This window comes from Aethalodelphis obliquidens, unplaced genomic scaffold, assembly GCF_003676395.1.
Source record: "Aethalodelphis obliquidens isolate GAN/ISIS:26980383/991018 unplaced genomic scaffold, ASM367639v1 scaffold8, whole genome shotgun sequence".
Classification (NCBI taxonomy): domain Eukaryota; kingdom Metazoa; phylum Chordata; class Mammalia; order Artiodactyla; family Delphinidae; genus Aethalodelphis; species Aethalodelphis obliquidens.
Window position 1 is genome coordinate 48,803,901 of NW_020837952.1, and position 21,460 is coordinate 48,825,360.

The 21,460-nt window shown below is 51.0% G+C and overlaps 1 protein-coding gene across 3 annotated transcripts in view; it reads right to left on the reverse strand.

The window, feature by feature from the left end:
- NUAK1 (NUAK family kinase 1) overlaps positions 1–20,624 on the reverse strand; it is a 68,299-nt gene extending 47,675 nt beyond the window's left edge. The window contains exon 1 of one of the 3 annotated variants that reach the window (XM_027107426.1): positions 20,133–20,624. In XM_027107426.1, coding sequence (XP_026963227.1) covers positions 20,133–20,387 — 255 coding nt within the window. In that variant the 5' untranslated portion in view covers positions 20,388–20,624. Of the gene's footprint in view, positions 1–3,770; positions 4,600–20,132 lie in introns of those variants that run through there. The other 2 variants (XM_027107425.1, XM_027107427.1) reach the window with 2 other exon arrangements.
- Between the last annotated feature and the right edge of the window lie 836 nt (positions 20,625–21,460).

A 21,460-nucleotide genomic window follows, 5' to 3' on the forward strand; every position in this document is an offset into this window, starting at 1 on the left:
CCCCCCCCACCCCCCTTCCCGGCACAATCCATTTGGATGCTTGTCAGCCTGCTAATTACCGCCCGGCCAACCTGCTACCAGGGATGTTGTCACAGAAGCACCTCCAGCTACAAAGGCACAGCCCCCACCCAGCTCTGCCAGCCCAACCCCCAAGGCGCATGCTCAGTCCCAGGTGGAAATTTCCTGCCACCCCATCAGGCCGGTTGCCTCCATGGGCCTCACCCACACCCATCACTCAGTGCCTACCCTCAGGGTGGTTGGGGCAGGGGTCTGTGGTCATTACAGGGACTTAAGGAGCAGCCTGGGTATGTCCATGCCCCTGGACATTTATGCTTGTCATTTCCTCTGCCCGGATCCCCTCACACCCTACTGTCTGCAACTAACTTCTCCAGCTGACCCCCTCCTCCGCACCCACCCCCTGCAATAAGCCCCCGAAACGCACATATAGGTCCCCTTTCCTAACCTTGCTCACCATTACTTACAGGCTTCATTCACACAGAGACTGTTTCTGTTTTATTCATTGCAACATCTCCTCTGCCTGGCAAGTAACTGGTGTTCTGTATACGCCAAAGAGCTGTGGCTGACATGGTCCCCAAGTATAAAGAAGGACCTTTATGAAACCATACAACAGTAATAGGGCATCTGATTCCACCCAACCCAGCCCCCAGCCCCCTGCCACTGAGTCTTCTTTGACCTGGCTAAACTCTCAAGTGTTGAATCCCTGCTTGTCCCAAAATCATTGAGCCTCAACTTGCTCATCTTTAAAATGGAGCAATAATAGTGCCCACTCCAGAAAGGCTGGGAGAGAATTCACAACAATAGCTAGTGGTAATCATGCTAATTCCCAGTTATCAAGCCCTTACTGTGTGCCAGGCACTGGGCACCATCCTGTTAAACCTCTCAACAGCTCATTCATGAAATTCTTACTAAAAGAGTATTTCTGCTTTCTCAGTGAATTTAAACTGAGTCTGAGGAAGGTGAAGTAACTTGCCCTAGGGCACACAACTAATGAACAGGAGAGCTGGGTCTCGCGAAACCCAAAGACCACATTCTGAAGCTCGGTAGCAACACTGACAAAGCACGCAGCACAGCGCCTGGCGTTTAGTGGGTGTCTGTAAAGAAGGCTGAGTCGGAGTCTCCGGAGATGCAGGCGCCACCCAAGCCACACCGCACCGCCTTGTCCCCACCCTAAGTCTTTTCTTATTCAAATCAGTCCCATCTTCAAAAGCACATCCACTGGTGTTTCTTGCTGCTCTCTGCAGGGCCAGGCAACACAGCTGAACAAAAGGCAGAATCAGACCAGAGGGTCCGGGAAGCACATCCCTAAAATGATGCAACAGTGAGTCAATTCTCCAGCAAGCAATCCTGGGAAATCTGCTCTAGATGAGGTACCGATCAAGGTCCTGCAGATCATGGACCGACCCCTCAAGTTGCTTACAATCCCATGGAGAGGGCAATGGACAGGCTCTCCCTGCCCTGCACCCATTCATCCTTCTACTAGTAGGAGCACCCTGACATTGCACTGGGGCCCACCCCTACCCCACTGCTAAAGAGACTGACAGTCAAGATACTGCACCCTCCCCATGCCAATCGGGAGACACATGACCTACAGTTTGGCCAAGGAGATGCTCTTCCTAGGACTCTGAGACCCTTCCCAGCAAAGTGTTCTTTTGTGAGATCACAGGCAGAAACTGATGTAGAAGTCCTTCCAGGCCTCATTCTCCCATTTCCACCCCCAAGTCTCCCTCATGCTCCTAAGAGGAGAATTGAGTCTCACTTTGCCCAGAGTATGAATTTTCCCATCCCTGACAAGAGCCAGGAGAGACTCTCCCCTGTCCTCTTTGCTCACTCATGTCATGTGCCTTACACTCCATCATCCCCTCCATAAGATGGGCCTCTGACTACTTCACTTGACTGGTACTAGTTGAAATACTGTCTTCAGGACCCATCCAGATTAATTCTTACAATAATTTCCTCTCTCACCCCAATAAAGACATAGTAAATTACTGTGGAATTTGGCCTTTTTTTCTGGCTGACTGGGGGTTCAGTCAGGTTGTTTTGACCAATCTTGCAAGAAAGGTGCAGAAAGTCCAACGATATTCCCTGCCAGATAATATTCTACCCTATAAAATATTACCAGTTGTTATAAACTGAATTGTCTTCCCCTCCCCCCAGCAAATTCAAATGTTGAAGCCCTAACCCCCAATGTGACTATTTGGAGGCAGGGCCTTTAAGGAGGTGACTAAGGTTGAATGAGGTCATAAGGGTGGGGTCCTGATCTAACAAGACTGAAGTCCTTGGAGGGAGAGGAAGAGACCCCAGGAGCACGTGCTCACTGAGGAAAAGCCATGTGAGGCCACAGGGAGAAGGCAGCCATTTGCAAGCCAGGAAGAGAGGTCTCACCAGAAACCAACCCTGCCGGCACCTTGATCTTTGACTTCCAGCCTCCAGAACTGTAAGAAAATTAATTTCTGTCATTTAAGCCATGTAGGCCATGGTATTGTTACAGCAGCCCAAGCAGACTAATATGCCAGTCGTTGTCTGTACTACCTAAATCACAGTCAACACATAATATAACAAGAGGGAGAGTCATTCACGGTCAATACCAGGAATAGGAAGCAGAGACGGCAGGATAGGAACCCTCATTCACCCCTGCGTCCCCAGCAACTAGGGAAGAGTCCGGTCCCATAACAGACATTCAATAAACATGTGTTGAGTTGAACTGAATTAAACATGCTGAATCCCATCAGTCATAATTTTTATAAGAATGTTCACCCAGGGCTTCCCTGGTGGCGCAGTGGTTGAGAGTCCGCCTGCCGATGCAGGGGACACGGGTTCGTGCCCCAGTCCGGGAAGATCCCACATGCCGCGGAGCGGCTGGGCCCGCGAGCCATGGCCGCTGAGCCTGCACGTCCGGAGCCTGTGCTCCGCAGCGGGAGAGGCCACAACAGTGAGAGGCCCGCGTACCGCAAAAAAAAAAAAAAAAAATGTTCACTCATCCACCCACTACCACCAACCTGGGCCAAAATCTACAAGTTGCTGATGTCAGATTCCCAATTCCACTCTGGTCCACGTTGATTCTATACTTGCGGGTGAGACCGCAAACCCGTGTATGCAATACCAAGGTGTGTGAATGACCGCCCCCCCCCCCCCCCCGTGTATACAGTGCCATCTCACTTTATTTTACTCTCCCTACCACCCATGAGACAAATTACTTATTTTGCAGGAGAAAGAAACTGATCCTGCAGAAAGGAGCTCTCTGAGTCCCCACAGGTCATAAAGGCAACACCCCAAGTTCCAACCCAGGTACTTGGATTCTATGGCCAATACTACCTCCACTGGGCCACACCTGTTTCCAAGTGTCGTGAAATCCATGCAACCACGGGGTGAAGGAGAAACACCCCAAGTCCTGGCACTGTGATGCTTCTTTTCTCCATTGTTTAAATCCTGGGGAGAACGAGCTCAGATATCAGACTGTTCAAATGTCGTGGGCGATCTGGCTGGGGAGCTAATCAGAGCAATTTGAGTGCACGGCTAAACGAGGACACCCCTTCCTGGACCAAGCCCTGCCTTTATGGCAACACTTCATAAGAACCATTCCCTTACAATACAACTGTCAAATCCAGCAACCGCAGGCCAGAAACATCCCAGCTGAACCCCGCCAAGCTGCTTTCTGATGTACTGTACACACAAATACCAATATTCCCCAGATGTTCTCCATGTAAAACATTTGGTTTGAGACACAGCCCTCCTTTCCCAAAAACTCTTACATTTGTTTAATGGACTCATACAGTTCAGCTAAAATATCCTGGAGCAGACATCTGAAGCCAGCCAGGCTCTGATGCAAGCATCCCATCTGCAGAAAAGAAGAACAAGTAAATAAGACGGTCCTCCCCAAGATTTATGCTCCCTGCATCTTTAAGCAGGTCATAAAATGTAAGCTATGTACGGATAATAATGCAAGTTGCTTTCAAGTGTGTTTCTGAGTCCATCTCGGTACTAATCTAAGACTGATGTTCAAAAGGGCAGTGGGTCTGGCTGGCATGCTAAGGAGGAGGCCACATTCTGTTTTTTACTCCCGCAGAAAAGAAGTTAAAAAAATCTGTCACTTGAGCAACCTAGATGATTGAGGTGAAGGTAGGTTTTCTCTTGGTTTTAGTTTTCCAAATATAGCAATAGCTCCTTTATTCCAAAGTCACTTGTCCCTCCGGAACACAGGTAAGACGTGGCGAAATGAGAAATGTACTGGACCTTGAATCAAGAGACTCATCTCAGCCACATACTAACTGAGTGAGCCTGGCCGGGTCAACTCTCCCCAGAATGGCTCATTCTTTTACAAGAGAAAACAGAATCTCATCAGGTTCATTGTCAGGGCCCATTCAGCTCTGAAGACTGTATGAGAAAGGAAACGAACTCTTAGAAAAGCCACCCCAAGAAATGGCATAGACTCCATCCACTGAGCCCCTGAAGATGGTCACCCAATGTTTTCCTGCTGACACAATTCTAACAAGCTTGTCATGGCAAAGCTGTAGAGAAGTGGAAATATGGGACTAGAAAGCCACTAGAGACAGCCTCCCTGGTGGAATCAAGACAGGATGACTGGCTTTTACCTTTCGTCTTTAACTTTTCTGTGTCTTGTGAGTTTTCAGTATTGAGCATGCATTATTTTTGCTAGAGGGAAAAGAAAGATGTTATCATTTAAAAAAGGGTCACAAAAAGGCATGGAAGCTGATGAAGGAGCAGATAGACAAACTATAAATAGCAGACATGAGAACTCCAAAATACAGTACTGAGAACCATTTAGAAGTTCCCCAAAAGACTTCGAGAAAAGGTTTAACTACCTTCAAGGTACTTCGTTTTAAGAAAGCAAGAAAGTGTGCATCCAACTGAGAAAGATTTCCATAAGAAATGGCTACAATTTTTTAAAAGATTGGCTTGTATATAAGCGAGCTTCAATTACCTGGAAAACTATATTTAGAGCTCTCTATTATAACCTTTCAGTATTTCCACTTAACCAATGCATCAGATTAACAAGAATTCTCCACTTTCTTGACTGGGCTCATGTCACGTTGAACCCTAGGGGCCGCTGGGCTGCTCTCTGCTTCTTCCACCCTCTTCTGTTTTACTAGCCAACTCCCCACCACCATCCCAGCCAAGCCAACTGCCCCAATATGGCAGCTTCTATAGTCCATGGAGCACCTCATCCTCCCAAAACGCCAGCAAATCATGGTGTAATTGTAACTTCCTCCATTTGAGGATAAAGATCCCCAGATTCATCACTGCCAAGAAAAGGCAAAATGCAATGAGACAACATACAAAAAATGCCCAATACTGTCCAACATACAGTACGTACTGCAAAGCCCCTTTTAAAATTATTATTATTAACAAATAGGCCACACGCAGAAATGTGTGTAAGAACCCTGCAGTGAGACCTTCAAAATACGAGGTTGAGAGGATGGTGTCAGAGGGCAAAGTGAGACAGGGCTTGGGAGAAGAGGAACAGCTGTAGCCTCTTTTGAAAGAGGACATTTCGGGTCACCCCAGTAAAAGAAGTCCTTCCAAATGTACTTCTGTAACCCCCAGGGAATCGATTTTGCAGGACGGAATTATTTCCCTGAAATAAATAGACACACAAAAGTCGCCACAACTGGAGCCTAACAAGAAAACAAGCCAGCTGCTGATTTACAAGCAGCGTCTGATGCAACAGAGCAAAAGGTCCGCGGCTCAGGTCCAGCGGGATGGCTCTGGACACACCAGCCCTCCGTGGCGGAAGCACACTGGGAGCCACATAGGTGAGGGGCCTCACCTTGCTGTGGGCAAGGTCCCAGGTGGACCAGGCATGGATGGGACACCTTCAGGAGCGCAGACCCTTGGGCCTCCGTCATCACCATGCTCCACCATGGTCTCAGCTCCAGCCGTGCACCTAGGCGTCTGTTTAAAGATGGTGATGCCCGGGCCCCACCCACAGAGAGCGGCTAAAAGGTCCCTATAGGTGATTCTAATGCTCCGCCGGGACTGAGAACAAGCGGTGTAGCTGGAAGAGCCCACAGAGGGGTCAGACAGACCTGAGTTTTTAACTCTGGCGCTACCTTGCTTACTTGAGCAAATCAGTTACCCTTCCTGAGCATCAACTTTTTTAACTGCAAAGTGGGAATAATGGTCCCTTCATGACAGAGCTGCTGTGAAATAAGATGCTGCACGTCAACGGCCTCATGGAGGGTGATTATTCTACAAATGTTCTCTCCTCTCCCTTCGCTCCCCTTCTTTCAAGGTTCTCCCAAGTGGGTCAGGAGTTCTGGGCATCTCCCAACTCTAAGGGGCTTCCTGCCTTGCTAGGTGGGAAAAAAAAGGACGGGAGCGAGGCACATCTTTCCTTATGTTGGCTGTCCCCCATCACACATACAAAATACACGCACTCAGAACCCCTACTGGTGAAGTAGCCATATTATTCTACAGCAAAACTATGCAAAGAATGGAGAGTCACAAGAAGCAAAATGAGGGAACACCTAGCTTGTAAGATTTGCTTTGCTTTTCCTGGCAAGAGGAAGACCTAACCTGGGTGTGACACTTCCTCGGGAAGTCCCTGCCTCTGCCTCTGTCTCTCCTGTTAGCTGCGAGCCTCTTACACCTGGCAGCACAGGGGTGAGGTATAGTAGGCCCAAGGGAATGTCTGAATTAATTATGCTCTTTGAGGCCAGGGATGGGCATTTGTAGATCAACAGAGCTCCTAAGGCCCACACGTGTTAATCCCCTAAAAAGGCATTTCCTAAATATACCTGACTCTGATTCTGAGCAACTGGCAGAAAAGGATATAAAGGCACATTCGGCATTTGGGGGGCAGCAGCTCAAGGTCTAGTGACAGAGCAGCAGCCCCGCAGCACTTCCACGCTGGCATTCCCCTTCAAGTAGTGCAGACGTGGGCCAGTGACTTCATTTTCTGTGCCTCAGTTTATCCACTGTAAAATGGGGATGACAATGCTGTGCATCTCTCAGGGTTACCATGAGGATGAATTAGGTCAGTGATTCAACGTGCTTAGACTACCGCCTGGCACAATTCCTGCTATGTAATTGTTTGCTATTATCATTACTCCATGGGAAAATAACAGGCAAAGAGACCTCAAACTACGGTTCCAATATAAAGGCGTGGGGTCTTAGGCCCTCCAGTTATCACAAAAGAAGGTGAGGACTGAAGAAAGTGGGGGGGGGGTATATCCTCAGACGAATACAACGAGCTTTCCATTACTGTGTTTCCCAAGGACAGACCATGGACCAACCCCATCACCTTCCCTTGTGTTATCTGGTTAAAATGCTGAAGATTCCCAGGTCTCCCTAAGTCGCACCCCAGCCCTGCTGGACCAGGCTCTCTGGGGTGGGTGCCAAAGATGGTGCATTTTAACTGGCACACCCAGGAGATTCCCATGTCCCCACAAATCTAAGAGCCCTTAGACTGGCTAAGCTCATCAACTAGAGGGTCATGTCCCTTTGCCCACCATCATAGCCTGAGAGGCTTGCACATAGTACGTGCTCAACAAATATCAGATGAATCCATTCAAGAGTTACAACTCAATAAGTAGTCAGTCAGTTGTTTTGAAGGTGGCAGGCACATGCAAAGCAATGCTAAACCAGACAGACAACTTCATTCATTTATTCTAAAAATCTTCACCATGCTTACTATACACCAGGCACTGTTCTAGACACTGGAGATGCAGAGAAGATGATGAATGAGGTTGTTTAGAGATAATTAAAATGGTGACAAGTGCTGTGAATGGAGCTAATAAGGCAAGGAAACGGGTGGAGCATGTCTCTCTGTCATTAAACTCGGCCTCTAGAACAGCGCCACCCTTTAGAACTTTCTATGATAATGGAAATGATCTTTCCTGCATTGTCGGATGGTTGCCACCAGCCCCACAGGGTTATCCAGCACTTAACATGTGGCCAGTATGCCCAAGGAACTTAAGTTTTTAATTTTATTTCACTGTAATTAATGTTAACTTTAATAGGCACGTGTGTCCACATGAGACAGCACAGGTCTAGGGGTGGAAAGAGATTAGTAGACTGGAAATTATAACACAAAGCACTCAGTGCTATGAGGGTGAGGGAGGCGGGCAGAAGCACCATGTGTTATCAAATGCCTCTCACCCAATTACCAGATGACCTAACGTTCTCTGGCTCTCAGGATTGAAAGAACAAGGTGAGGTACAAGGCATTGTACTTGGGCTGGAATTTTTATAGGCCATGATCAGTTGGAAGTGGTATGCAGCCCGGCCAAGCCCCAGAGACTGTGGTTCAAGAACACACCACCATCCACAAAGCCTGCCCACAGCTGCCAGGGAGATCTCTCTCTTCCCCATCATTCCGCTGATGGTCATTTTGTCCTTGGCTACAACGTCCCACTGGGCCCTGCATGGATTTTACGAGATTTCTTCGCTTCAAGCATAAGTACGGATACAAGCCTCCTAAATTCCACCGGAAAATTGGTGGCTAATCCAAACATTTCATAAAATTAGAACTCATTGTGGGGCTGAAAGGAATTCAGACTGTGCCGCCACCAGAGAAATGCAAAATATTTGTTATAATTTTTTCCTTCATGAGCTGTTTCAAGCAGCAAGTGCTTTTTCAGCTTGAAGTTAAAGGAGGCGCTGGGGCGGCGGGGGGAAGGAATGGGAGAGTTTTTGTTTTTGTTTTGTTTTCTCTGTGGTTTGCAAAAAGTATCACCAGATGATGAAAAATCGAGGAATCCTGCTGACTGCCTAATCCCTCGGCCAGCAGAGATAATAAACTTTCCCCATCTCGGCTGCACCTTGCCTTTATAAAGATGGTGTTTTTCTTGGAAAATGGTACATCTGCTCCTTAATTTTCTTCTTAGGCTTTAGCCCCAGAATCTTTTCTATGCTGAGATTTCATCAGCAAGACAGAGACGGCCATCATTCATTCAGGCATGCATGCAGGCACGTCACCAATACTGATTTGCCAGGCACCATGCTAGGCACTTGAGATAACACCAGTAAACAAAACTGGTGAAAATCCCTGCCCTGGAAGAGCCTGCCTTCCAGGGAAGGAGGACAAACAAGGGAGGAGTTGGTGACTGCCACTTGCAATTTGGAGACAAGACCTGAAGCCTCACCAAATGCAGAAACTGGATGGGGCTGGAAAGTAAGCTCCAAATCAGTCCCAGAACTCTCATCTCACAGAGAAATTAGCTGAAGCCGTAGAAGAGGCGTAATTCGCCCCAGGTCACACAGCTCAAGTTGTGGCAATGGTGGGACTGGCCCCCAAGCCTCCTGACAACATCCCCAGACTCCTAACACTCCACAGCCATTCCACAAACATGAGGTGCCTTCTTCTCGTGCACCAGGCACAGAACCAGGCACAGGGAGGACATAACTGAGTAAGACAAGGAATAACTGGCTTCATGGAACCAAGTTCCTCCAGCTGCTATTTTCACAAGCCTGGACACAACTTCTCTGAGCAGTAAGTCTGGGTTCAGTGGGAGTCCACCCCACAGCGTGTGGGTGAAGGACCAAAGCAGGAAGCTGCAGAAGCCGCCAAGGATCCGCGCCCATGAGAGGCCATGGAGCCCAACGATTACAACCTTGACCCTGAAGTCAGACAGCCCAGCCCTAGGTCCCAGCTCTGTGACTTTGGGCAAGTCTTGTGACCTCTCTAAGCCTCTCCTTCCTGGTCTGCAAAATGAATGTACTAATAATAATACAGGCTCAAAGGAGAGGTACCACGTAAAGTAGTTAGAACAGTGCCTGGCTCACACGCGCCACTCAATAAATGTTTCCTGCTATTACAACCGTTAGGGAAAGGATCCTCCTTCCGCTCTGGACCTTCCTACACATTCAAGAAAGTGGATACGACTCAGTGGAGATTTCCACTTCATTCCTCCCCTCTCCAGGATTTCTGCCACGAGCTGCCTGCACACCCACTCACACACTGGTTCCTTCCCCGAGCATTCCATTTGATTCTGCCTGGGAAACAGATATCAATTAACCACAAGGAAGATGCAAAGCGGGGTTCTCCCTGGAGCAGGTGCATCACTGCCCTGCCTTTCCACCCAAATACATTCACGTGCTGGGCTCTGAGCTCACCAGATCAACCCGAGTATCAGCCTCTTCCCTCCCACGGCTTCTGCTAGTTGGAGAAATAATTCACTTTCTAATCTACCGAGAGCTAGACAAGGTAGTAGCGTTACATCAAGGACCACTGAGAGCTTCTCAAAGTTTGCCGTCTTCTCTTCTGATACTGAGAAAATCATGGCTGCATAATGAATGTACTTGATGTAAAGGGATGAAATTCTAAGAGACCAAAGCACACACAAAAGAAATACAATAGGGAATCAGTGTCCTTAAATGGACCAGCAAGGAGGGGTAAGCGTTGACCACAAAGGCTGGGGATCTAGAAATGACAAGGGGCAGCTGCACGTTCTAGAACCAAGAGGTGGCTGAGCTCCTTTGGGGCAGAGGCTGTTCCCTGTTGCCATTGCCCAGCCCCACCCCACCACCTCCCTGGTGCCCACACAGGGCCTGGCACAGCGGTGGAGCTCAGCAAATATTTGAATAAATGTGTTTAAACGTGCAACCTGGGAGAGGCAGAAGGAAAAATGACAGCTATTTCTACTCCTCCTTGGAAGCCGTCTAGGGTCGTAGCCGAGAGCTCAGACAGATGTGAATTTCATTCCTGCCATCATCCCCCGGTCACAAATAGTGTGTCCCTGGGCCTCAGTTCCCTCTGCAGTAAAACGGGGGTTGTGAGAGCATCTCTCTCACTGGGACGGGGGGTGTCTAAGAACGACCGGGAATTCAGTGAGATGATGCAGGCAACACACTCACCCCAAGGCCTGGTGAATATAAAGCGCTCCACAGAGGTGAGCTTGATAGAGTGATTTCATCTTTAAGGATGAAAGACTAGTAAACATACCGGTCAATTCTTCCTTTTAAGTGAGGATGCCAAAAACATGCCTTCCACTGGGGAGAGGGCCCCTCCTTAGTCTTCTCCTCCTGCCTGGAGTCTTGCCTCCACCCACCTGTCCCCAGGTAGAAGGAGCTCCCTGGATGCTGAACGCCCCCACACACACACCCCGTCGATGCTAAAAGCACTGGGAGACCCAAATGCAGAACGGAGAGCAGAGGCAGCCACAGGCCTCCAGGCTCACTGGGACCAAAAGCAAAGTCCCCTAAACGCGAAGTCGCTAAGGAATGAGTGAAGATCTCTCCGAGCAGCCCAGCAGGATATGAGTTTGCCTTCCTCTGAATCCCGAATAATAACGGCTAATTTTTATTGAGAACTGGCTACATGTCAGGCACAGTTCTCGGCACTGTCCCTGACAACCCAGGAGGCAGGTTCTATTATCATCCCACTTTATAGATGAGAAAACTGATGAGTTTCTTTGAAAATGAGAACGGTCTAACTCACATAGAGCCTAGGCCAGAACTCACTTCACAGACATGCTTAAAAAGCAATGTCTGCCTTGAGCTGAATGGGAATGCGGACTCTCCTTACACTTGACAAAGCCCGCACCTAACAATCTGAAAAAGGTTTTGGGAGCTGAAGATACTTCCCCTTCCCGCAGCAAGAACCTGCTGCCAAAAACCGGGCAGTAGGAAATGAAGTCTACATTTCACCAGTTGCATTCAGCGAATCCCAGGATTCTCTTCCTATGCGCTGGCAGGGACCTTGGAGAGCATTTTGTCTTGGCCCCTAGATTTACAGGTGAAGAAAGGGGCTTCAACACCTGGGCACCTACTCTGTGATGCCCTGTGTCCGGGCTGCCCAAGGTACAAAGACAGCTGAGACCCCATCCTGCCTTTCCCAAGAGGGCTCCTTCCAAGGATAACATTCTCTGTGGGCCACACACTTTTCTAAGAACTCAACGTACAACTCATTTATCCTCACAACCACTCCCATTTCACAGATGAAGAAACCGAGTCAAGCTGACCATCTCAAATTTACACAGGAGGTTGGAGCAGGGTCTCAAACCCAGGCGCTCAGAACCAGCCCACACTCCCTTTGGATTCCTGGATTGGATCGTCCACTTCCCTTCCACCTTCCTGTGAGTGTCATTGGCAGCTGGGGTGAATCATACATGAGCTGAGCCCAACTCACAATGAAATGACAACAGCCAGCATGGATTCCTTCCGACCTGCACCCATCAGCTGCTTGTGTGGCTTTCGAGCCACGTGAGCTACAAGGAGCATGACACCAGCGAGAGGGAATTGGGGACTTAAGGAAACACTGACAACCAGCAGCTCCCTTTTTTTAAACTCCCTTTGGCCACAGAGTTGCAAGTTGCGCCCTGAGCCATCTGGACACCGCCCTTCCCCTCCCCTTCCAGGGAAGGAGGGAACCTACCACAGCAGCCTCTTAGCACCCTCCCCCTGGAAATATCCAGCTGCCTCTCAATACCTCTAATGAAAGTAAGCGAAGTGGCATTCTTTTCTCGAGTTTAAAAGGCAAATCACGATGGTGTTTTTTCCAGACATACATTGAACTCCGCACTCCAGCCGGTTTACAATTCCTTAAGTACTTGATTTACAGCCCAGGGAGAAAATGTTTTGAAAATCTTGCAAATGCATTTCGTGTCTCCAGCTTGCCTGCTCTGCAGAGCTGATCACCGGGGATTCTCAGATGGGGGGCGGGCGACTCCCGGAAGTGTGGGAGTGACCCAAGGAGGCCACAGAGCTCCAGAGAACCACGGGGAGCAGCCGCCAGGGGTGGGAACCGGCTTCCCTCCTCCTCCCTCCAGCCGTTCAGAGCCGCAATGGAGACGCACCTGGCCGCGTGGGCCCTCCACCGCGGTCCACCTGGTGGTAAGGAGAGGGGTGACCCAGAGCAGGGTCACCCAAGGGCCCTTCCCCACCTTCTCAGGACTGCTGGTGCACTCTCGATGCAGCTCTTCATTCGTGCATTCATTCATCCATTCATTCATTCTTACTGAACACCTACTGTATGCCTGGCACCCGGCTACAGGCCAGGATGCCGTGGTCAGACAGTGACCCTGCTTCCCTTCTAATGGGGGAGGAAGGGGAAGCTGTATACAGACAAAGCATCAAACCCACAGGCTCTGAAGGAAACCGACACAGGGCCAAGACAGGAGGACAAGGGAGTGAGAGTTTGGACAGCCAGTCAGGACCTGAAGGGTGTGGCAGATTCAGAGTTTAAGTCCTCAGCAACCCATGGGAGGGTTTAAAGCAGGGACAGCCACGACCTGGTATAAGAAGGCCACCAGGTGCTCGACGCTAGTAGTTCTCAACAAAGTAGTAATACCAGCTCTGGTTTTCAAGATACTATGCACAGGATCTGCGTTGCAAGCTTCCAAATCCTACTTCTCATGGCAATCGCACTTGGTCGGATATTGGTCGCCGCATTTCCAAGATGAGAAAACAAAAGCTCAGAGGAAATGTGCGGCTTGCCCAGGATCCTCCAGCTGCCGAGCCGCAGGGAGGCAAAGGAACCCAAGTCTGCCTGATTGTACAGCCATGATGTCTTTCTCCTCATTTATATACTCCCTTGCCTCATTCTCAGACTCTTCCAGATGCGCTCATGACACGCCCCAACTAAGTTCTCGGGACCTCGATGGCAGGTCATATTCTGCTCTGAAACTTCCCACTGTCCTGGGCACTTTAGGAAGCCCTCATGAAATACACCCGGTTTACTGCCAGATTGAAAGGAAAAGGGGTACCACCCCCAGCGGAGGATGTGTGTTCATCACGGGGAATCTTCAGCCCAGCCCCGGGTTAACATGCAGTTAACAGCTTACCGGAGAGCCTCGCCGTGAAGTCAACATCTGGCTGCTTCTGGACCACTTCCAGAGAATTTTATCAATACAGCCAGACTCCACTCACGGTGGGTCATCTGGCCCAGCCCCTCCTGTGCCGGGGCCTGGGATCTTCTCATTCCTGCGCTGTACAGTGGCGTCTGGGCCAGCGGAATGATAAATGCATTCTGCTTTAAAGCAGATACTTCACAAATCATAACTTACAGATGCTCCAGGACTTTCATGTGGGAAAGACAAATGAGACTTAGGCTGTCTGACTCCAGAGCCACTGAGGACAGGAAGCCACAGCCAGGAAGGCTCTCTCCCCCCTAACAAGCTCATGAGCAAATGTAACAGAAAGAGAATTCGTGCAGGGAAGGGTCTGCCTGGCTTTGCAGACTATGCTACGTAACCCGCCATTCATTTCCAGCCATTGTCTTTCCTTGCCCACAAATCGGAAAGCTCCTTGAGGTCGGGGGTGGTGACCTCCAGCCTCCACATCTCCTAAAACAGTCCCTCGCTCACTGTACTCACTGTATTCCCTTCTGTGCCATCCTACAAGCCTTTGCGCGGGACCTACTATGTGCCTGGCACACTGCTAGGCACAGACAGTAGGTCCAAGACGGTTAGAAGGGGCTTCCCAGCAGCCAAGACATCTCAACTCAATCCTTATCTCCTGCGGCTTCCCAGGAGGAAGTGAGATCAGACGTCCTGGAGTGGGGTGGGTGCATTTCTGTCTGCAGGCCGGGAAGTGAACCAGCTGACCGCCCGAGGCCCCCTAGGGATTCCAGAACCTGAGGATGCTGAAGGCGCAAAGAACAAAGTGTGTGCCCAGGAGGAGAGCTCTCTGACCTGCTTCATTAAAACAGACCCGTGGCCCAACAAGCAGAGGCCTCTCTCCACCAGCACCGTGCTGAGCCTTATCTTCTCACAGCTCAACTCCTGCGAAAACCTCCAGGCTGGCTCCCTACTCCAAGCCGGCACACCAGACCCATGGGCTCGGAGCCCCCGCTGCGATCAGCGCCCAGCTCAGCCCACCTAGAGGAAGGGACCTGGCCAAGGTCTCTGCATTCACGCTGCCTGGGTCCAGACCCTGGCTCTGCTGCTGCGTGTGACCCTGGCAATTAGCGAACCCCTCCGTCTCTTCATCTGGGAAATGAAACGATTGCAGGATTGTCACGAGAATTAAATTAGTTAAATGGACCTGGCACATTAGAAGCACTCAAGAAGAATTAGCCGCTATTATTATCATTATTATTATTAAACGGTATTATTATTCCCCCCATCCCATATCACCAACCTTGCTTCCCACTATGTCCCAGCATACACCCTGCATTCCAAGACATCTGGCCTGCTCACCCTGGAATCTGCCCTCTGCCCGAAAGCTTCCATATTTCAGTCTTCGGAAACCCAAATCAAGTGTCATCTTCAACAGCCCCTGCCCTCCTTAATCCTACAGTACGCCCTCTCTCTATACCCTTCCTGAACAACAAGAAATCCCCCCAGGAGAAGAACCTCCCCAGGGCTAATCTTCCGGCACATGAGTGAAACACCGCACCCAAATCCAGAGGTCACCTGCTGTGCATCAAAAAGAAGGTTTTCCATTTCACCAGCAGCAATGGGTCTCAGCATAGATAAACCTGTCTGATACTGCCTAGCTATTTGATCCTGGGCAAGTTACTTAACCTCCCCAAGCACTGTTTTCCCCACTGGTTAAATGGGTCTAACAAGAGTGCGCACCTCTTAGGATCGTGGTGACGATCAGAAAATGTCCGTAAAGCACTTAGCACAGCGTGACACACCACAAACTCTCAAAAGTATCCGCTGGTAGTAATAACAGCGGCAGCCGCAGCAATACAGGAGGGGGTGTTCCTGTCTAGCACGGAACTCAGTTTAATGAACTGATCTTCGATGAGCTACATTCCCACTTGAAAATCTCCAGAAGTAATCAATTCCTGTATAGAAGAGGTACCCATGGCCTAGCAACTGCTCACTCTGTCTCTTCCACCAGACTGTAAGTTCCTCGGGTCTTATCCATGTGTATGTCCCAGAATTTAACATGGTGAGAAGCATATGGCAGATGGTAATAAATCTTTGTTGAACTGAGCAGAATTAGTTCAATAGTTGTAAGTACATTTCATCTTTGCTACTAGATTATAAGCTCTTTAAGAGTGAGGCTCGTGTCTTGCTCCAGTAAAGATTTATTAAATGAGTGATGGAAAAATACCAAACTAAGAATCAGGTTTCTTAGACCCAGCCCAGTCACTCACCAGCTGTGCAACCTCAGAAAAGTCACTTAACAATTCTGTACCTTATTTTTCCCGCCTCAAGGATGAGAAGTTTGGACCACGTGTCTGCCGAAGTCCCTTCCCCCCTGAAACTGGGTTTGGGCCTTAGCTGCGACAGGGCACCTCAGCCACCATGCGTATGACAGCCACGCGCAGGCCAGCTTACTAATTTGAAACCCCGATCTGCAATTTTCCAGCACCAGGCTATCAATAACTTTGGGCCAGTGCTTAAAACACCCGTTTTTAGTCAAATCAGTCCCTTTGCTGGGCAAGGATGCCCCATCACCCACGCACCATGGCAAATTGGGGGCACGATTTGCCCGCCAGCCCTGCCACTCCCATGCCAGGCCCCTCCCGGAGACCTGCTTCCTGCTCACACCACGTCACGTACTGCTCACAGGAGCTAACCTGGTGCAGAGGGACAGCTGAACTTAGCCCTTGACGGTGAGGTGATCGCATAACACCTCTCCCCAAAACGTTGTTTGTTTTTGCCCTTGAATTTTTTGGCAATGCTCTGTGCAGCCTGAGGGTCCAGGGAGTTTGGCTCAAAGAAAATGCCATGTTATAACATTGGGGCTCACTACACAGCCCTGCCTGAAACTGTATCAAAACAAAAGTTGTGCAAGAAACAAAGCCCAAATTCAAGGCCTTAGAAATGTGTTCAGATCCTATCAGAATCTGGCTGACTGTCGTGGCTTCCTATGGGTGCACTTCCCTAATTAACCTGAAAAGTTGATGATTTCTCCTTCCTCTCTCTGAGTGAGTTAACTGTCCAATGCATCATGCCTCTCTGATGGTCTTAAAATCTAAATGAAAGTCCAAGCGATATGAGAAAAAACATCTTTTAAAAGAGGAAAGTAAATTTGCTAATTTCCTTTTTTGAGGTTTTCTATAGGTTATTTTATTCAATTCTCACAACTAGTCCATGAAGTTGGTACTATATTAGCCCATTTCACAGATGAGGAAGTGGAGGTTTCTGAAAGTTACATAGCTTGCCCAAAGTCACAAGGCTAGTCAGGGATCAGTCAGGACTTGAACGTAAGCCAAGACCCTTAGCCCTTCTGCAAGAGTGCCTCCTTTGTGGGGCTTGTTAATCTCTGGAAGAAGCCACTTTGAGTCCTTTCTCGTGGACATGCTCAGGCAGCAGCAGCAAGACTACATTTGGGATGAAGAGGGGAAGATGCCTGGACCACGCAGAGGGCTGGACTAGCCAACTCCAAGTTCCAGACTGCAACTCTCTACGGAACTGCCTTTCACGGAGCGCTGATGCTGCGTGGTATTTTGCTTGATTCAGAAGGCCCTTGCAGACGTGCAATGAAAAGCCACAACATTCTTAAACACTTCTCTGTCTCAGGGGGGCTGATTTCACAGCATCTCATGGAGCCTGACACCCAGCACCCGATTTCCGCCACTCGCATTGGCAAAGGAGCTGAAAGTCACAGCTCCTCTTGGGAAGTGCTCTGAAGGGCGTGGGGACAAACGAAAATAAAACATCACTTCACAATTCTACCCAAAGACCTAAAAGGTAGAATTGAGACAGCGTGCTCTGAATTCTCCTAAACTGCACCCCAAAAGCGAATTGCGGATGTTTAGTGCATCCTTAGAACCAGAAGAAAACTCCAAGTTCACACTTCAGATGAAAATTCCTTGCTGCTCTTGACAGCTTCTGAGTCACCAAGCACTGTACAGGCAAGAACAACTTGCTGACCAATTTTTTTGATGTTTGTTTTATTTTCTGTCCAGTCAGGCACAGGGAATTTTCCACCTGACAATTCTTGTTTCTCACTTAAGTTCTGACACCATCTGTGAGCAGTGTGCTCAGCAGGGGAAGGACTTGAGGCCAAGGAAGGCTTCCCTTCACCCAACCTCGGTTTTCCCATCTGCTTAATGCAGGGTTTTCACCATATGATTTTGCTAACATCCTAAGTTTATCTATCAAGTAGAAAGCAGTCTGGGGATTGCCAGTTTCTGGATGTGGATATGCTACCAGATTCAAAATCTTTGCATAATTTTTGAGTAAAACATGAGATGGAGCTGAAATGAATAGCACAATGGGAAACTGAACTAGGACTGGACAATACCAGAGCAGGACTCAAATCTTGCGGCTGTGAAATGAGCCTCTTCCGTTCTCAGGGCGCCCCCTAGTGGCCACTCGGCTAAATCCCGACGGAATGCTCAGAGTTTCTGCAAATAAAGGGAAAGACACCCACCAAAAGAGAAAGGCAGGCTCCCGTCTACTGATGCAATCCCTTTCACTCTACCCTAGTCCGTGGATCAGACAGCAAGACAAATACCTGAGGCCCCAGTGAAGCTCGGAAAGATGTCTGCCATAAGACAAGCTTTCACTCTTGCAGTTAGTGGCAGCTCCCCAGGCTTCTGGTATCTGTGTCCCCTCACAAATCCCAGACACACCCTTACCACTCAACCCCTCACAAGCTCACATCCTCAACCTGCAACTCCAACTGCGTCTGGTTTTCATTACTCCGCTTTCCAACTTCCCAGCGCGATTCTTCAACAGCTATTAAGACAACATGAGCAAGGAGCTAGGCTTAGTTTTTGCTTATTCAACATCCAGCCTGGGGAATATCACCTCAGACGAAAAGCATGAATGAAGTGCACGTTTCTCAGCCTCCTCTTCCACAGACCTGCAAGTGTGCTCCTCAAAGGTCATCTTTACAACCATCCCCTCTTGAAATTTTTCAACCTACAAAAATGGCACCTGCCCTCTCAATGACTTGCTTGCTATGGAATTTGTTGATAGGCAACAGCTTAAAAATACAAGGTACAATCTCTCAAATTTCCAGTTAACCTATAACAGACTTTTTTTAGGCTATAGGATAAAGCCGTATCAACCCAAAGAGTGAAGCCTAGAATGAGGGAGTTACCCAGGTAACCAAATATTTGAGAATTGGGGGGCTGAACTTTCTGACTAATGCCCCATTTTGTCCACAGAACTGTCCCTGCAAAGATGCAAAAGAAAAATACTGACATGAACCTACCACTTCATCCAACAGTCCATTTTGCTTTTTCCCTATGGTCATTTGTTAAGTTTATAATCAACCTGGGACGTGAAATAGCCCCCAAAAGTGTACACAAGGAGTCCCATAATTAGTTCCTGACTTTGGCCCCAAATCGATTAAAATCCATCTGATATGCTGCAAATCAAAGAACCATGTTAATTTCCTGCCACACACCACACAAAATCTTTCTGCAACAGTCAGTCACTTTGAACCCAAACCTCCAGCCACAAGCAGTGTGGATTTCAAGGGCCCCTTCTGCAGAAAGGAAAATGACAACACACCGAGGTTGGGACAATGCAGAGACCCCAAGGCACTCGAGGGGCTACTTGGGGCTGTGTAAATGGTCTTGGGACCCTGGCAGGGTTTCAGCTGTCACAAAGAGTGGGGGTGGCTGGGGCAGACCCCTTAAGCAATGTAGTAGCCCTGCAGCCAGGGCCTGAAATGCAATTGAGTCTGCAACTCAACGTCCGTGTGGCTGTCCATGCCCTAGGCATTTCAGTCCTCCCAGAAGCCAGCAACAAACTGTCACAACCCTCAGGCATGCAGCAGCCTTTACTTTTGTCCCCTAACGTTCTCTCTTAAAAACAGGCAGGAGTGCGTCCTCCCTTGCAGTGACAGCAGCATCGCGGTAACGGGGAGTGGGAGGATGCAGGGGAGGGGGGTCTCATTCATCTACAGGACATGGGGCTTGGGGGACCAGCTCCGAGCTGAGTTTGTGGTTCTGTCTGGAGTTAAAGCAATAAGGCATTCCAGGGAATGAATGCGTGCCCGCGAGGGAGACCCCAACGGTCCCGACGTTGCAAAGTGTTTGCAAATCATAAACACTACTTTGCTGATGGGATCAAAACCCCCAAAATATGCGCAGACAGGATGTAACAAGTGTTTCGGGAGAAAGACACGCCTGAGCCACGGGGAGCTGGGGGGAGAGTGAGGAATCTGTCTGGGGGTTCCCGGGAAGCCCCCTCTCGGACAAGAGACCCTCCTCTGCGCCCCAGACCCCGCCGCGCGCGCGCTGGGTCCCCAGCCGCGTCTAGCCCGAGCCCCCCGGGTTTCCCCCCAACTCACCACTCGGCCCGAAAACCTCTCGGTGGCCCTCTTGACTTTGCCGTAGGTGCCTTTGCCCAGAGTCTCCTGCAGCTCGTAGCGGTGTTTCAAGTTGTGCTTGTGGTGATGCCGCTTCACCCCGTGCGGCTTCCTGGGCTCCGGGGCCGCCGCCGCGGGGGCTGCTGTCGCCCCCGCCCCCGCCTCCGGGGGAGAGCCCGGAGCCCCCGGCCCCAAGTCCGGGCAGTCCCCGGCCGCGGGCGCAGCGGCCCCCTCCATGTCCGAACGCGGGGCGAGCCGGGCCGGAGAGGGCAGGACAGGGCACGGCGCTCGCGATGTCTGGGTCCCCGCCGAGGGAAACCTGGGCGCGCTCAAGGTCGCCCCCGCAGCATTGGGTAGGCGGCCGGCTCCCGCCCGGGCTGCGGCTGGGTCACTGGCGGCGGCGGGGACCGCACATCTGGCGCCCCCGGCGCGCACGATCCGCGCACCGCCCACCAGCCGCGGCGAGCTGCGGCGCGTCGGGCGAGGTGGCGGCGGTGGCGGGGGAGGCGGTGGTGTTCGCAGGAAGGAGGGGAGAGGGGTGGCTCCGAGCGCAGGAGGGGGAGTGTTATGTGGGGCGCCGCGCCCCCGGACCCCTCCCCGGGAGGACGCGCAGACGGGGCGGGGGCGGAGGCGGCGAGCGCGGGCCGGCCCCGGGGGAGGGGGCGAGGGGCGAGGGGCGGGGCGGCCGGGGCTTCCCCCACCTCCCGGGACCCGGGGCCACCCCGAGCTGGGAGGGGGACGGGTGCGTGTCGCGACTCGCCCTTTGTGCCGCGCCGCCTAGGCCGCGGCGGCGGCGGCGGCCGGCGGGCTTTGTCCTCGCTCGGCCGGGACGGAGACAGGGGATTCCCAGCCCGGGCGACCCCTCCCCGGGCTCGCCCGCCACAACTACCGCGGGCCCTCCGCCGCCGCCGCCGCCGCCGCCACCGCCACAGCCTCCTCCGACTCCTGCTCCGGCCGCTCGGCCTCCCTTCCTGCTCGCGCCCTGGCGGCGGCGGCGGCGGCGGCTCGCCGAGCCCCGGGGCCGGGCAGGCGAGAGCGCTCGGAGCCGAGGGCCGCCGGGACCCTCTCGCGATCCGGCCGGGGGCGCCGCGGGCTCGGGCGCCCCTTCATTTTCTTTTGGGTGTCGCCGCGGCCGCCAGGCCGGAGACTGGGGAGAGGCTGGGGGAGGGGAGCAGCGCGGGTGTTGGGTTACAGGCGGTGAGTCACGGCCACCCCGGCCCAGCCGCGGTGCGCACCCCCTCCGCCCACCGGGGCTGGCACCCCCGCCTCGCAGACCCCCGCCGCGGCAGCGGAAGGGCTGCTCGCCCCGG